Genomic DNA, 18,495 nt, shown 5'->3' with positions numbered 1-18,495 from the left:
GTGTTCAAATAACATCCTAGTATTCCTGTCAATTCTCATGTATTTTAATTGCCAAAGGAGATTATAACCATATTTGGAGTTCCCTGTTTTATAGTCATTCTGCTGATTTTGCTATATACTTTTTATAATTCATAAAAGTTAAACAAGTTTCTTTTTATAAGAAACAAAAGGATAAATACCTAAAAAGTTGGTAGGCCAATGTATAATATGTTTAAATAAAACTTATCTGTATTTTCATTATATGATAATATAGGTTTATAGCTTTCATTTGAGGACTTCCAGGAATTATACTGTGTTTAAAGATAAAAATATGAAAATCTTGAGAAAGGTACACATGAAAAACAATCAGCCACAAAGGAAAAAGGAAAACTTAAGATTCCTATGGTCATACTGCCTAAATGAAATTGATGGGATATTTGGAAATTTTTAGCTTCTACATTATGTGTATTATTTTATTTTTTATTTTTATTTTTATTTTTAAAAATTTTTAATGTTTTTATTTATTTTTGAAGGAGAGACAGAGCATGAGCAGGGGAGGAGCAGAGAGAGAGAGGGAGACATAGAATTTGAAGCAGGCTCCAGGCTCTTAAGCTGTCAGCACAGAGCCCGATGCAGGGCTCAAACTCACGAGCTGTGAGATCATGACCTGAAGTCAGACGCTTAAGTGACTGAGCCACCCAGGTGCCCCATGTGTATTATTTTGAAGTGTAGGGTAAAACAAATAATTTTTAAAAAATCTAAAATCATGTTTCTAGAGCTTTCAAGGATTTGGAATAATGTCAAATGCACAAATAGAGCTTCCTACCACTCCTCCCTACCAAAGTTTTTTTGTTTTTGTTTTTGTTTTTGTTTTTTTTTTTTGTTTTTTTTGAATCAGAGAAGAAACCCTAGTGTCAAAAGCAAAATTTAAAAAGCCAAGAAGAGACATAGACTCATAAACTACACCAGCTGTGATTTCTTGCTTTTTCTATTTGATAGCAAAAGCAGCTGACCTTTCAGGATGATGATTAGGGAAGAGGATAATGTAGATTAGCACAAATAGAAAGTAAAAGAGGAGAGCTCTCCAAAAAAGTAACATAGAAAAGGTTATATGTGAAGAAGTACAGCTTTACCTGTTGTATCCTAGTCACTCAGTGCAGTGACATAAAACTCAGCCCTATAGGATGTACATGGAACCTGATACTGATCCTCTTCTATATTTTTTAGAGCAAGAATCAGCAAACTATGGCCATTGAGTCAAGTTTAGCTCTGCTTATTTTTAAGTTGGGTTATAGAAGCTTGTAGAGGTCTACAAACAAAGACTGGGTTTACAATTTTAATTAATTAATGTTTATTTATTTTTGAGAGAGAGACCGAGCACGAGTGGGGGAGGGGCAGAGAGAGAGGAGAATCTGAAGCAGGCTGAGCTGTCACCGCAGAATCCGACGTGGGCTCGAATCCATGAACTGTGAAATTATGACCTGAACTGAAGTCGATGCTTAACTGACTAAGCCACCCAGGCGCCCCTGGGTTTACATTTTTTAACGATTGGGGAAAAAAAAATCAAAACAAAAGTAGTATTTTATGATACACAAAAATTAGAAAATTCAGATGTCATTGTTGATGCAAGTTGTTTTGAACAGTCATGTTTACTTATGTATTGTCTATAGTACTTTTTGTACCACAGGAGCAGAGGTCAGTAGTTGTTACAGGACTTAGGGCCCACAAAATCTAATATATTTACTGTTTTACTCTTTATAGAATTGTTAGAAAATATACTTCCTGTGTAGTATAGTAGCGGGTATGTCATATAGTTCATGAGAATTGTGTGTCCCACGATAGTATATAATCTTTCTTCAAAAGCTGATTCTGCTCTTCTTCAGTTCAGAAAAAATTTATTCTGACACCCTGCCCTAACTACATCTGCAGTCATGTCACAGCATAGTAACCGATTCTCATAATAATAATCCTAAATTATGAAGTAAAAATTAAGCTGTTTTGAGCAGGCTTTGTGTAAGGACAACTTATTTCATTAATTTGAAGTAGCCGTTAAAAATGTTAAATGTATAACACAGGCACAAAATAGAGGTAAAAAAGTAAAGTAAGCTGATTATAATTTTTACATGTGCATAATAACAAGAACAGAGTTTTAGCTTTTTCTGCAGTATGTAAAAGAAGCTAACTTAAACCAGTTTGGACTAAAAGGAGATTTATTAGAAAGAAACAGATATCCCAAGGATCCAAAATCAGGAGTGTAGCCAGGCTGCAGAAGGAAACTCAAACCTGTAGTAATACTAGGAATAATTTTTCCTTCATTTGATCTATTTCTGCTTTATTATTATTATTATTATTATTATTATTATTATTATTGCACAATGGTTTCTTTGCTTTTCCAGGCATAGGACATAAGGTGACCTCTCTGTAATTTCTAGGTATTTTTACTGGTTCTTTAGTTGAAGCCACAGCTCAGAATTAACCCAGGTTTTGTTCTCTTTACAAATTTCTCAGAGAAAGAATCTGGTCCAGGTAATCTTTCTAATCTAGTCATTTCTGACTAGATCACGTAGTATAAACAGGCTTCTTCACCACTGGTGGTGAAGAGGGAAGTTCCCAGGGAAAAGAGATTTAGTGAATTGGGTATAATCACGTAAGGTTTTATCAGTATCCCAGAGGGTGAAAAAATGACTCAATCTGGAAGTATAGAGGTAGTGTGAGATTTTGGATGTAGGTGATTATACTTCAGTGTTTAAGATTCTTTGTTTGGAGAACTAAATGAAATTTTGGACTTTGAAGTTTTACAGTGACTGAAATTTCATAGTGAAAAACCTGCTTTTTTCATTTAAGAGCATGGTTCCTAAGTTTGCCTCATCACTGATTCTCAAGCCTTGGATATATATAAGAATCAGCAGTAGAAATTTTATTCTCTTTCCCTTTCATTTCTCTTCATTTCTCTTCCCTTCTCTTCTTCCTCCATTCCTTCCTTCCTCTCTCTCTCCCTCCCTTTCTCTTTCTCCCTCTCTTTTACTCTCTCTTCCCTTCTTCCCCCTCCCTGCCTCTCTATCTCTTTTTTAAAAAATGTACAGACAGTTCCCTGTCCCAGAAATTCTGACTGCAGTGGTCTAGGGTGGTTCCTCAGTACCACTATATTTTAAAACTCCTCATCTGAGTCTTAGGTACAGCCATTGTTCAGTAACTAGAGCATTTTATCACTGGATGCTTGTTGTAAATGCAGGATCTCAAACTCTACCCTAGGCCTACCGAAATAGAATCTGCGTTTTTTGTATTTATTTAGCTTTAAGAATCTGCATTTAAAAAAATTATTTAAGTAATCTCTACTGCCCAATGTGAGGCTTGAACTGAGATCAAGAGTAGCATGCTCTTCTTACAGAGCCAGCCAAGCACCCTTGTAAGAATCTGTATTTTAATAAGATTCTAGTGTGAGAAATAAGCCCACTGACCCGGTCAAAGGAGTGATGGAGACTTGGAGCACAGTGAAACTAGGCTTTACTCAACGTTCTTGCAAGAGCGGGTGTCTGATGGGCAGTTACAGCAGGCAGTTTATCTCACAGTGTGCAAGTCCTTCCCTTGATTGCTCATTGACTGAGTACTAAGAGGTTACAGCCTTACCAGGAGGTTGCCTTTGCTCATGTAAGGGAAAAAGTGGTCTGACTGGAACAAATGTACATTCCTTGAGGTGACACAGAGACTTCATTTCTTTGGCGCATGCTTATTGCAAAGCCTGCAAAAATAAGCCTGCGAAATGGAGAGGGAAGGAAGAACCAGGAAGTGAAGTGTCTTAGGGTTTGGTACTCCATCATGGTAAGGGGGCTTTGTACATATTTCCAATAGGTTGTAAACCCATTGTTAATTAGCACAGCTTTTGTTTGGTTTTCCTGAAAATGAACCATCTCACTTCTCACACCTAGGCAGTTTGTATGTAGAGTAAAATTGGAGAAGTACCATCTAGAATTAGTGAGTATCTGGCAGTGGACCCAGGAGTTCCCTAAGAGTGTAGTTCTCCAAGTGTGATCCCAGGACCATCTGCAGTCACCTGAGAGTTTGTGAAAAATGCACATTCCTGAACACCAACCTAGACCTTCTATATAGGACACTCTGGGGCTGGGGCCCAGTGATTTGTGGTTTAATGAGCTCTCCAGATGATTCTTCAAAAAAAAATCTTTTTAACGTTTATTCATTCTTGAGAGACAGAGTATGAGTGGGGGAGGGCAGAGAGAGAGAGAGAGAGAGAGAGAGAGAGGGAGACACAGAATCCAAAACAGGCTCTAGGCTCTGAGCTGTCAGCACAGAGCCCAATGCAGGGCTTGAACTCATGAACTGTGAGATCATGACCTGAGCTCAAGTCTGATGCTTAATGCACTGAGCCACACAGGCGCCCCTCTCCAGATGATTCTTAAGCAGGAAGCATTGCACTAGGAGATTCAGCTAGGCACTGGGATTTGGAACCATTGGATTGAGAGAATTCTATCTTCAAGCCCTTTATTAAAATAAGTACCCCTGAAGTGAAGTAGCATTGACGTTGCAACTTACTTTCAAATGATTTAGCAAACTAAAAAAGAAAGAATTGTATGTGTGTATGGGTATGTAGAGAAAGGGAAAGCAGGTATGCAAAAGGTTTTCTTCTGCCATAGCATATTTATAAAAATGATATGACTTAGGTTCAAGTAGAGAAGGTAACTAGATTAAAGTAATTAGCCAGCAAGCAAGTGGCAAAACCAGAACTTGAGCCTGCATGCCCTTTGCTCATTACTACAGGCTGGAGTTTGATGTTCTTTTTCATGTTAGCTTGCCTGGTTCACCATCCCAGACACCCAGGAATGTGGCTGTGTTGCCCAGGAGCAAGCTTGAAAATGTAGTCATTGACTTCCATTGTTATGAGTCATTACCCCCTTCTCCTCCGCTTCTTCCCTCCCTCTTTCCTGTGTCATTACCCCCACCCCTCCACTCTCCCCAGTTATCACCATTCTTTTTGTTAGACTTTGGGATCTGGGCATGTTCATATGTTTTATTTTGGCTTTAATTAGAACCAAGTGTTCTGTTCTTTGAGTTGGGTAAATACAGAGATAGGCTTGATTTGCGTGGCCCAGACTTACTATTTCAGTTTTGAGGCCACTTCTTAACTAGACCAAGTTGCAGATTTGCCCTGTTGGTGGCCTGAGATTTAGAATTGATTCACAATGATGGCAACTATTAAATGTTTTATATTTTTTAATACTGTACTTCAACCACAGAATGTGTGGATTAAATATTGCTATTAAATTGTCTTTCTTCCTGTAGCATTTCCTAAAAGTTTTGATTCAAAGTAGAATTCTTTACGTTGTTGACTCTTTCTCTTTCTTTCTTTTTCTCTTTCTCTTTGTTTTCTTTCAGCAATAATTTATTCCTACCTGATGATTAAAGAAAGCGTCCTCTGTAAGAATTGTTTTACTTTATTGTTGATCTCTTGGAGGTCTGCCTTTAATTTCTTCTGCTTTTTGAACTCATGATGGCATTTTTATATAATGTGTAAAAGAGCATCAGGAGACAGAGCCAAAATGGTCTTTCTTGCTTTTATACAAATTAAATTGCCCTTGTGGCCCAGTATAAAATCTAAGCGCTAAGAGCAGTTATTTATTTTGACAACAGAATTAATTGAGCCTAAAACAGTTGAAATTCCAGTTGTAGCAAACTATTCTTTCTGACTCTTACCCTGGCTTTGGGACTGTCAAAAAAAGTAACTTGTCTTAGGATTAAATAGCAGAATGATGGGCAGTGGACTGCATTTGAGGAAGATGCTGAATAAACTTTCTACTTGTGAAACATTTCAGAAGTGACGTGATGCAAGGGGGTCACAGTGTGCACTGATATCCAGCTGAGCTGTCAACTGGCACAGGGCCAGGCACGCAAAGCTTTGCCATGGGAAGTGGCGTGTGGAGCATATGCCATTTGGAAATCTTTTTCATGCATGAGTTAATGTTTCTTTTTAAAGGGCATATTTAGTTTTATTATACCAGAAACTGTTAATATTTCTGTCTTTAATAGAAAAGCTTATGTGCTGAAGGTATTCAGTTTAAAATTTTTATATATATTTTACAGTTTGAAAGGATCTGGCATCTTCGGTTTCAAAAGTGTGATTTTGAATAGTTTGTTTTTATTGGACATTTTCCTGTTTCAAATAGATTTTAAGAGGATGTTTAGAAAAGGGAAAGGGAAAAGCAATCGAGGTATGTCTGGTATAGGAAAAAGATTTTTAGAGAAAAAATGTAGAACTTTGAGGGAATTTTTGTAGAGTTAAAGGGATGCCTTTGGTATTTTCACATATATGAAGGCATCCAAAGATCTTAAAAGAATAATATATTTGCTAAGGTGATGTTACAGAAGTCTTCTTAGATACTCTATTTTTTTGTATTTTAAAATCCTGCAGTTTGTTTGGCATTGATGTTTTGTTTTTCCTCTCTAAGCCCATAGCTTGATTATTTGAGATTATGTGAAAAGTTACTGAGCACAGATTATGCGATGTATAGCTGTAGGAACTCTCAGATTTATTTGACAGGTGGTCATAGTCTCTTAAGGTTTATTAGTAAGTTATAAAGCTAATGATACATAATAAACTATTGGTAATTTCGGTGGAAATTTTTCATTCTTTTACACCAAGTAGTTGTTAATTATTAGACGCACATACTAAAATTCTTTACCTTTCTTGATCTTTCATTTCTAATCTCTTTGTAAACTGTTAATGCATGCCTCTAAAGAATTCTAACAATGAGTTCATTACCCTTTCATTTAATGAATTTTTAGCTTCCAGATTTGCAAACTGAACTTGAAGTCTTTTAAATTTTTAATTGGGTCATTTTCTGATTTCAAGGCTTTTTGGGGTGGAAGTAGTAAGTGTATTTTATTTTTTTTAGTCACATGTGTATTATAAGAATACTTAGAAAGGTATCACTAATTAATCAGGACCTTGTTTATCAACTCACTTTTATGAGTTTTTTTTTTTCAGTTGTTGTTGTTATTTTGCTTATCACTAAATGTTAATGTACTCTATTTGAATAGAAACCAGAACTGAAGAAGTAGATCTTAGATTTGGGGTTAAGAAGGACATTTTAGCCAATTGTTTGTTTTTTTTTTGTTTTTGTTTTTTTGTTTTGTTTTGTTTTTAGAGAGAGAGCACATGAGTGTCGGAGAGGGGCAGAGAGAGAGAGAGAGAGAGAGAGAGAGAGAGCACAAGCCCTAAGTAGGCTCTCTGCTCAGCATGGAGCCTGACGTGGGGCTTGATCCCACAACCCTAGAATCATGACCTGAACTGAAATTAAGGGTCAGACGTTCAACTGACTGATCCACCAATATTTTTAGATGTTCTTTCTTGTAGAGAAATATTTCTTACTAATTAGTGGCTTTCTTTTATAATTAGACGATCAGTGAGAACTCTGATGATGAACTTATTCATAGTTTTAGTTTAGCTTAATGTCTCAGAAGAACCAGTAATGAAATCTTCTGTTTTCCACTCTTCAAGCTTTGTTTTTATTTTTTTTATTTTTTTATGTTTATTTGTTTTAAAAGAGAGAGAGTGAGAACAAGTAGGGGAGAGGCAGAGAGAGAAGGAGAGAGAATCCCAAACAGGCCCCAAGCTGTCAGCACAGAGCCCGACGTGGGGGTCCATCTCACAAACCGTGAGATCATGACCTGAGCTGAAATCAAGAGTTGGACACTTAACTGAGTCACCCAGGTGCCCCCAAGGCTGATTTTTAAATTTTTTGAAATAGCATGTTGAAACTATTATTATTAATAAAAATTTATTTCACAAAAGTGCTGAACTTGCATAAATTTAAGTATTATAAAACAGGGGTAAAATGACTGTTTAATAGAAGATATTTTTTAGTCTGATATTTAGTTTTGGGGACATTTTAGCAGAACAGTGATTCATGCTTTTGCTAGTTTCTTTACTACCTAAATAGTTTAGTATCCCATGTACATGAAATCTATTATATGACATTTAAGGCTAGTCTTAGCAGATCTGTCATTTTAGAGCTACTTAAAATGTTTTTCAACTGATTTCTATTGTATCTTCTTCCTCTCTTTCTGTAGTCTATCCCTCATACCAGTGCTAATTTTCTTTTAAGACCACTTTATAGGGGCATGTATGTATCACCTCTCATGAAAACTCTTCCCATTACCTGCAAACTAAAAGTTCAGATTCCTTGACCTGCTTTACAGTTAGAGGATCACCAGTTAGCTACGATGTAATTAATGCATTTATGTTTATTCGCCAGTTCACAGTGGTCTACGAGAGGGACAAGTTCCCAAGCTGACATTCTAGTAGTATTTACTATGTTGGTCCCCCATCCTCCCCATGAACACAACCAGGGATTCAGCACCTGCCTTTTATTGTGCTTATTTTTTTCTTTAGTATCCTGCAAGCTCCTTGAAAACAGAAAGTACACAGTAGATGTCTCCAGTTCTACAGTATCATATATAAAGGGTTTTCAGTTAACTGTGATCATAATAATAGACTAGTGTCAGTTTTTGTCAGTGTTAGGGTTATTTGGTTTTTAAAATTATTGATATTTTAATAACACTATCAGATAACACTAGAACACATGTCAAGTCGATTAAAAAGATGTAATGTGATTTGATCTGATTGTTTTCCATCAGCTTTAATTTTTTTTTTTTTTTTTTTTTTTTTTTTTTTTTTTTTTTTTTTTTTTTAACTAAGAGCTGTTCATCTGTTTTGTTTTGTTTTAGGCCTTATTGAATTTGAAGAATGTGACCCTGCTAGTGCAGTTGAAGGTAAGTTGACTAGTTGTAATGTGTGGTAACTAGCTAATATCTTCTGTTTATTGAACAAATAAAGAGTGGCTATTATCCATTGATGTCAGCATGTTTGTGGAATGATATAAAAAATCTGAATGTAGTTTGAAGGCCTATAGATTTTTAATCTTTACTTAATAAGTAAACAGTAGGTTTGCCCAAAGGAATATTACTGTGTTAGAATATATATCTTAAAAGATTAAATATAACATGTATTTATTTTCAAATATACATCGAGATTGTTTTCTTTATTGACATCCATCTTTAAACATTCTCATTCATAAATATGAAAATCATTGCAACACGTTAATGTATAAGATTTATTTTAAAGTGAGAAACATTTCAGTAATTAATGAAGGTTATATATTGATGTTAATATTCCCCTCATTCAGGAGGAGTGATGATGTGACTTGGAGAAAGGGTCTACAACCCTTCATGTTTGTTTATTTAAGTATTCTATTTTTAAGTAATCTCTGCACCCAATGTGGGACTCAAATTCACAACCCCAAGATTAGAGTCACATGTTCCACAGACTGAACCAGCCAGGCACCTACCTTCCTGTTTAAGTACTTTGTGAGCTACTAGAAATAATTTGGGAAGCAATCTTTTCTATTTATTTTTCTCTCAACATTTATGTGAGAATTCAGAGAAAAGGTTTACTGTTGTGTGTAAAGCTATCATTGGAGGAGTCAGGCTCTCGTGCCTAGATTTCTTACAGTTACTAGCTGTTTGAGAGCAGTAACTATGCAAGTTCTCTGTTCTTTAGCTTTCTTTATTGTAAAATGTGGATAGTAAGTAATACTCTGTGAGAAAAAAATGTATTTGATATAACATGCTGTACAAATGTATGGTTTAGTTTTGCATGGAAGCAAGTACCTTGTTCTAAAACAGCTGGTTTCTAATCCTGGCTATAGTATTTAGTAGCTGGATAATACTGAGATAAAAAAACAAAACCAAAAAATACCCTTGAGTTTCCTCATCTATATGGTGAGAGGTTATCTTAGGTTGCTCTATAGTTGTCCGAGTAAGCAGCTAAGCTTTGTGCTGAATTCCAGCAACAATTAATAGTATGGCTGATTTCTAAGAAATAATTTGTCGTGAAGGAAGAGGAGGAAGAACTGCCATATTAGGCAGAATAAAGATGATACTCATTTATGGTACAATCAACTTACAACATTCATTATATTAAAGATAATATGTGTGCAAAAGAATGCCATAAGTTTTCTGTGTTTACTGTTAATGGATCTGTTGTGTCATCTTTTTATTTAAAACACCGCATTCGTATTTTTTGATCTTCCAGACAGGAAACATGATTTGACTTGGATTTATAACAAAATCTAATATAGTGAATAATGTCCCTTCTTTGAAGTTTTAAGATTCTCCAAATGTTTATGTTGTCTGAGGTAATTTAGGGGAGACTTAGAGGAAAAGAGAATTTTATTAATCAAGTGATAAATCTTTATTAAATTAACATAAGAAAAATCTAAACAGACTATGACTATGACTTAAACATTAGAGTTTACCAATTGATACTTTTATTTCTTTCATCCAGATTTAGTATTGACATAAGCAAATTATGTGTCAGGATACAAGTGTAATATATTTATCAGCAGCAGTTATGTTTCTGTGACAATATACATTTATTTTAAGGTATAAAACCACGGAAAAGAAAGACTTTTGGTTTGCCAGGAATAATTAAAAAGGAAAAGGATGCAGAGTCTGTGTAAGTATATTAAATATTGTCACAATTCTTTGTTATTAAGAATAAGACTGTTGTTTTGAATGTGAGAAGAAAGATTTCTTCAGAAATAACTCAATGTATGTATGTCCGAGGTGTAAAAAATACACTTTTCTGAATACATTTGCTAGCTCCTTTGGGTTAAAAGTATTAGATTTCTTACTATTTTAAAATATTAAGATAAAGGCTCCTATGTTTTGAAATTTAAACTTTAAAGACATTCTTTTTACAAAATGATACATGCATATTTAAAAAAAAGTGCAAAGGAAACTAAAAATTCTTCTAAATCTTAATGCCTAAGAAAAAACCCATGGTCGACAATTGGATGAAAATCCTTATAGACAACTCTAAACATATAGGCTCATAGCGATATATGCACACGTAAACAGAAAATGGGGAAGAACAAAAGCCCTAACATGGTTTTAACATTTATGCTAGGTCATCAGCTTTTGATAGAGGATGGAATATAAATCTGATTTACCTTTAAAAAAAATTAAGTTAGGATACAAAGAATATATAATTAGCATACAGTAAATTCAACAGATATTGGGTAAGTGAAATTTTCTGTCTTGGCTACACATTAGAACTATGTGGAAAATTAACATAAATATATCTATGCCAGGCCCCACCTCAGACCAATTATTACAGATTTGCAGGGTGTGAGACACAGCATAATTTTTGTTTTGTTCAGTTTGGTTTGCTTTTAAGCAGCCTCTGTCATTCCTAATATACACCTGGGGTTGAGAAGCTCTTAAGAGGTATGATTTACCAGACACAAACTGGAATTAAAGGAATCTTTGTTTCTGTAATTATTCAACCTATATAGATTGACAAGATGCTAATCAAGTCTTAAATGATTTGTTAAGCCAGTAACACTGGCTTGAAATTTATTTAAAATCCCTGCTTCTCCAGCATAATTAGCAGAGCTTTCATCGCCACTCATATTTTCAATGTAAGAGAACGATTTGTGCTTTCGGTGTTCTTACCTCCTATCTAGTTAAATTCATTTTATCTGAGTTTCTACCATTCTAAATGTCTGTTTCTAACCCCCTCCCAAGTTTAGTTTCACTTGGTTAACAAATTAAGACTGATTGGGAAGTGATTTATATCTGTGGTTAGCATCTCATCTGCAGATGTCTTTTCAGCTTTATGAAGGGATATTTTGCTAAGGAGATGGAATCAAAACTATTTTTGTAACATTGGAAATACTTAAGGAAGTCTAAACAGTTGATTCGTCCATGAAATTAGAAATGTAGCCACTTTGTTAGTATATTATAGACAGAAAGGCCTTAAATTCAATTATTTTTATAATATGTGGTTTTCACAGCTGGTAATTCAGGGAGCTTATAATATTTTTGTGTATTCTGTGTTTTTAGAATTGTTTTGCATGATCAGTAATTTCCCAGTACCATCGTTAGGCCACTTGGATATTGGAATATTTTTCACCACTGAGAATACTAGGGCAGAAAATCAGTGCTTTGAACAACTGCATCATGATTGTCTTCTTTCAACACTTCCAGGCAGGAGAAATATTAGAAACCTCTTTGTTTGAAATGCCCAAGGCTCTTGGCATGCTGCTTCTTAAACAGCCTGAAGGCTTTTGAAATGCCAGTGATTGTGGAAGAGGGGTCCTGCTCAGAGCTTGCTCTTCCTGGGGCTTCATCTGCAGGTCTCATTACAGCCCACTGTGAAAGCAAACAGATGAGTGCTTTCCCACAAAGACTGGACAGTTCTGGCTTAAAGCCAGAGAATAAACTGTTTGGAACTTTGACACTGTGATATTTAAACTTTATCTTTAAAAAAAGAAGAAAGTAGAAGTGCTCTAACATTTTAAATGATTCTGTAGAGGAATTGAATTCATTATTATACTGTCTTTTCTGGAACATTTCCTCAGAGTATGCGGTAGGATTTTTGATAAATACCCCTCATATATCAGTAATAAGGGAGCTCTTTTTTCAAAATTGGCCATCTTAAGTGACATTTAAATGGCTATAAAGACACAAGAGGTTTGCATTTACCTGCTTTGGTGCTGGAGTTTGGATTAAGAGCAGTGTGGTCATCTCCCTCTTTTTCCGTTATTTCAGTCTGTTCCATTTTGTCTTCCCCTAACAGAATTCTTCACTCTGTAGATTTTTCTGATTTGTGCTTAGTCTTTGGGTAGATAGAGATGACCTGCATATCCTGTTTATTAATTTAGTACTTTTTATTGTCCATTGGGCTCTCAAGGTATACCTAATGTGTATGTTTTTAGTCTGTTATTAAAGTGGCAGATTCTGATACTGCGTGCATTAACTGTCTAAAGTCAAAGAAATACGCAACTAATCTAGATATGTTTTCAGTATGCACTCTGATTTTTGTGAATTTGATCTAGAATATGTACACAGAAATTCTTCTAACCGTATTCTTCATGGCCTCAATGTCTTTAATTTTATATGTTTAAGTCTTTATTTGATTATTTGAGAAGGTTGATCTTCTTTATGTTTTGGTTTTGCATATAAAATACTTTTTGGGGGGGGGCATTCACTTTCGAATGCCCCTCTCTGTAAAGAGAGCTTTCTTACTATTCTTACTTTCTAATTTTATACTCTGATAAAGTTCTTGCTTCCCGCTCACTTAAAAAAATAAATAAAATATATTTTTGCTAGTTTACGTCCAAATTAATATTTATCAGTTAAATAAGTGATAAAATTAACAATTTTCAACAACTTAGTAGACTAGAAAGCTTTTTCAAGTGGAAGTCTGGCTACTCATTTAACATATATGGAGAAATAGCTTTTTTGGCTTTTGTTTATATGCTAACTATGGAATGTACTTCAAATGAAACTGAAGTTTTAACAAAAGTATATTGTAAAATGTTATTTACTAGTATTTTCCAATTAATACAAGTACAGACTTAAAAATAAAAAGTCAAGCTTTCCTCTTAGAAATTTTTCTAGCTTTCTCTGCCTAAAGAATTAAAAGCCACTAAGAAATCCTTGTAGGACTGATAGCTTCCTTTATAAGATTTGTGTGTGTGTTAATGGAAAAGAAGTACTTGTGAAGTACAAGTTTTTAAAATAATTGTAAGCTGTGTGAGTTTCATTTTGTCATGTATTATGGATATAGGAATGCTTTCTTTTGAATTTTAAAATCATTTAGTATATTTTAATCTTCATGATTTGATTTTTTCTAAATATTTTTGTTAAGTTTAAATAAAAGTTACATTTAAATACCAAGATGATCACTTTCAGTATACAGTTATTATTGGATAGTTGTAACAATTGAGTATTTATAATATTTTGTTTATTTTAATAGGGAATGCCCTGATGCAGATTCACTTGTAAGTAGATTTTACTTTGATATAAACCATGTAAATTAGCTATTTTGATTAGGAAATACCCAGCGTATTTGGGTTGACTTGTTCACAAATCTTTCTAAGAAAAATACTAACCAGTTTATTGTAAATTCACTATTAAAGTCACAGATAAAATTTTGGCTTTATATTACTAGATGCTTTTATATTAAATAAAAGGTAGTTCTACCTACCTTTGAAAAGTGGACATTTTAGTTTAAAAATTTGAATGGTACCATACCATATTGCTTTTTCTTGAGAAATATGCCAGATCTCAAATCTGCATACTTTAAAACGTGATGCTCTTAATTGTGTATTCCTGGGGCACCTGGCTAGCTCAGTTGGTTAAGTGTCTGACTTTGGCTCAGGTCATGATCTCATGGTTCTTGAGTTCGAGCCCCACATGGGGCTCTCTGCTGTCAGTGCAGAGCCTGCTTTAGTTGCTCTCTCTCCCTCACCCTCTCTCTATCCATTCTCCTCTTGCTCATGCTCTCTCAAAAATAAGTAAGCGTTAAAAATAAAAATGTGTTCCTGATTATTAAAATTTTATTCAAGTATTTGAGTTTTGTTTAGAGGTTATCATTTTAGAAAACATAGCAGTAATAATCATGGTTAGTACTTCTCTGTGCTTTTTGTTCTGAAGAAAGTTTGTTTATATTTCGTATTTAAATATATTTCTTTATATGTAATTAAAGAAGACATTAAATGGAGCTCCTTTTGGTTACAGTGGGAGAGTAGATTTACCAAATGGTATAAGTATTGTATAGACAGACACACTTTTCAAGTTGTTCATTAGACAGTGGTCATGTTGCTAAGTGCAGTAGGACCAAGCTGCCTGTCTCTTTTGCTAATTGTTCTTGCTTGCATAATTACTCTTTTTTTTGGTCCAAAAACCTTTTGATCTTTTACAGCATAATGGTGTATATACCAAGATAAAGATATTTTGTGAAACATTGTGTTTTATGTAACTTAACTAAAATAAAATTAGTATTTTTGCTGTCTATTTCGACTTTAAAATAAGAAGATTATGATTTGTTGATAAATGTAGAGTGAAAAGAAAGAAATAGATTTCTAGTGTCATCCAGGGTTAAAAATCTCAGCTAATTGATACTGTTCTGTAATGATCAGTGTTAACCAATTTTGAACTGTTGTCAGTACTTGTCTGGAATTAGAAAAGCACTTATAAAAAGGATGCATAAGTCTAATGTCATATAAGAAATGATTCATAATTTGTGTTGAAAGAAAACAAAACAGTATGTTTTGTAATTTTAATTACCAAAAAAATTTTAGAAGAATATGAACCAGTAAAGATAAATTGGCAGAGTATGTTTGTAAGACATATAACAAGGGGCTAATTAATTTCCTTTGTAAAATTTCTATACAGATCATTTTTTTTTAAATGTTAACCGATTTTATTTCAGATTCCACACTGCAGTGAATTTCAATAAACCGTCACTTCTTATGCTGTGATTTAGTACCAAAAATATATATCCAAATTACAGTAAAGCCTTGGACTGTGAGTAACTTGTTCTGCAAGTGTTCTGCAAGACAAGCAAAGATTTCTAATAAATTTTAACTTGATAAACAAGCAATGTCTTGCAATAGGAGTAGTACATGATACTGAATGTCACATGATCACAACTGAGCCAGTGGTTCTTCTCTTCTTCTTCTCTCTCTGTCTCTGTCTCTGTCTTTCTCACTACGGGATTGTGGGTGATCATCTCCCATTCTCAGATGCTTGGTCTCAGGCTGTGGTGTTTGGCACAAATCAGTGATTTTTCAGAACGTTGGAAGGTGCTCACAACTGGCCCTAGTGTATTTTTTGTCACTTCAAGGCACCAACGGACAGTCCTTTGCTTTTCCATACAAGAATAAGCTTAGGGATGCTTTGCTTCACTCTAGATTAGGCTGCCTGCAGATACAGATCCTCCCCTCCGCTGTCTTATTGTCAGTTACATTAAGTACAGTATATGACAAGAGTTTATTAATATGCACTGTAGTCAGCATCCCCGTGAGCATATATAATGGCCCCCATGCAGAAAAAGATTCCATTGAACCAATAGATAACAGTGATTCCGTTAGTGATATTATTGAAAGTCGTCCTACACAATCACCCTCCTCTCTCTTGTCTCCCTCAAACCAGCCATGAAGGTTTTTAAAGGTAAACGCAGATTAATTTGTTTCTTTTTCTTTATATTTTGCATTTTATTTATTATATTATATTACAATCATTTTTATATGAATATTTTTGGATTGTGGAATGAATCATCTGAGTTTCCATTATTTCTTATGGGGAAATTTGCTTTGATATACAAGTGCTTTGGATTACAAACGTGTTTCTGGAATGAATTATGCTCACAAACCAAGGTTTTACTGTATCTGCAGAAATTTTAAACTACTTTTTTTTTCAGTTTAATAAGTGAGATGAGTTATAAAGTCATGTTTTCTTTATATGTTTCCACCAAAACAAAATATCTCACAGATTGAAAGCAGAAATATGTGAGAATCATGTCCTCTTCTAAACTCGACACTAAAAAGATTTTCAAAAATGTTAAACAATGCTACTCTTCCCATTTTTTTATTTTAAAAATAAATTTATTTTTCACAAATATTTATGTTTAACACAATACTTTTATCACTATTTTTAAATTAATAAATATTTTAATTTTACTTTCAATTTCATAATATATACTCAGGCAATTTTCAATAAATGTTCATGGATTCTGAAACTAAGGTGATTATATACTACTGAGCTCGGTCATCATCTCTAAGAATAAGGAGTCTACACCTTGCTGAATTCTTACATACCGTTCTCAAAAGGATGAACAAGTATAACAAGCACACCAATCCATGTATCTTGAATATTTTTAATTTCATCAATAAGGAACCAGTTTAACATTTACTGTGGTAATTAGAAAATATCTAACTCACAAATTAAAACCATTCATGACATTCACTATGTGATTAGAAAAGCCTCATGTGCTGAGGAAGAGGGAGACGTAAGCATGTATATAGTAACATTAGAATTCCAGCTGAGGACACCTGGAGTTTGAATTCCCTATTAGAATTCAGAATTCAGCAACAGAGCTTTAACTTCGTCATAGTAAGAATCATGTAATACTGTACCATCAATTCTTATACAGATCATTTTTAAAGGTGAGCAAGCATCTCAGTAGGAAAGGGGCATTATGATAAAAACAGGCTGTTTCCATAAAAAGAAATAAAAGTGGTAAATAACCATAAGAAATGTTGCTCAGAATGGTAGTCTCATTCTGATGCAAATTAAAATAAAATTATTTATCTATCATATTGGCAAAAGTTTTGGTTTACTTGTATTAACAGGAATGTAAATTGGTACAGTCTGTCTTGCGGATAGTTTGGCACTATCTTCTCAAATAAGAAATGCATGTTCTTTTTGACTCCCCATTCCTACTGCTTGCCACTTACTGTTAGGGTTTTATATGTACTTGGTCAAGATATATGCGTATAGTAGCCCTCCCCACCATCTGCTGTTTCGCTTTCCATGATTTAAGTTACTTACGGTTGATTGTGGTTCAGAAGCAGATGATCCTCTTTCTGATATATCATTAGAAGGTCATTAGTAGCCTGACACTACGTCACAGTGCTTACATCATTCACCTCATGTCATCTTATCATATAGGTATTTTATTATGTCACATCATCACAAGAAGACGGTTGAGTACAGTAAAGTAAGATATTTAGAGAGAGAGAGAGAGAGAGAGCGAGAGAGCACATCCACGTAACTTTTATTATAGTATGTTGTAATTCTTGTTATTATTGTTGTTAATGTTATGGTGTCTAAAAAAATCTCTTATTGTATCTAATTTATAAATTAAACTTTATCATAGGTATGTATGTATAGGGAAAAACCTAGTATACATAGGGTTCATTACTGTCCTTGGTTTCAGGCATCCACTGGGGTGTAGGAATGTATCCTCCATGGATAAGGGGGACTACTGTATGTAGAGGGGGAGGGAGAGAGAAGTAGAGACATGTTTATTCCAACATTGTTTATATTAACAAAAAACTGGAAACATCCATCAAAATGGAGATTGGTTAAATAAATTATTAAACATTCACTCTAATAGTCACACGTTACAGAATTAGGTTGTTGTGCCTGCTGATATGGAAAGAGAAGCAGCAAGTATGATTTTTAAGTAACTGCTGTTTTAAAAATATAAATGAGCAGATATCTTTGGGTGTTTTTTGTTTCGTTTTTTTAAAGAATGTATTACTGGACACGTAATTGTGGTTACTTTTGGAGAGCAGCATTACAGTGGTGGTCAGCAGGGAGAAGAGGCTTTCTTTTGTTGTTTTATTTATAGCCTATTATTAATTTATGGCCTATTTATGACTTTTTTATGGCTAGTCTTTTTTTGTTGTTGTGTTTTGTTTTTTAAGTAGGCTCTATGCCCATCATGGGCCTTGAACTCATGATCCTGAGATCGAAAGTTGCATGCCCTACTGACTGAGCCAGCCAGGTGCTCTATGGTACTCTTAATGATTTCTTTAAAAAGCATCCATGGTCTAGACATCTTGGTAGGGAAATTACCATTTAATTTCTGTTCCGTTTCTAAATGGTCTGTGTAATTAAATTATTTTGAGGGACTACATCTTTAGT

The 18,495-nt window shown here is 34.2% G+C and overlaps 1 protein-coding gene across 1 annotated transcript in view; it reads left to right on the top strand.

Annotated features, from left to right (window-relative positions):
* FCHO2 (FCH and mu domain containing endocytic adaptor 2) overlaps window positions 1-18,495 on the top strand; it is a 121,324-nt gene that overhangs the window by 57,967 nt on the left and 44,862 nt on the right. The window contains 3 exon segments of the mRNA XM_040451044.1: window positions 8,719-8,763; window positions 10,435-10,507; window positions 13,817-13,841. Coding sequence (XP_040306978.1) covers window positions 8,719-8,763; window positions 10,435-10,507; window positions 13,817-13,841 — 143 coding nt within the window.

This window comes from Herpailurus yagouaroundi, unplaced genomic scaffold (assembly GCF_014898765.1).
Source record: "Herpailurus yagouaroundi ecotype Mexico unplaced genomic scaffold, PumYag 29, whole genome shotgun sequence".
Lineage (NCBI taxonomy): Eukaryota > Metazoa > Chordata > Mammalia > Carnivora > Felidae > Herpailurus > Herpailurus yagouaroundi.
The sequence above is the reverse complement of the archived record's forward strand: the minus strand, read 5'-3'. Positions and strand labels throughout refer to the sequence as shown.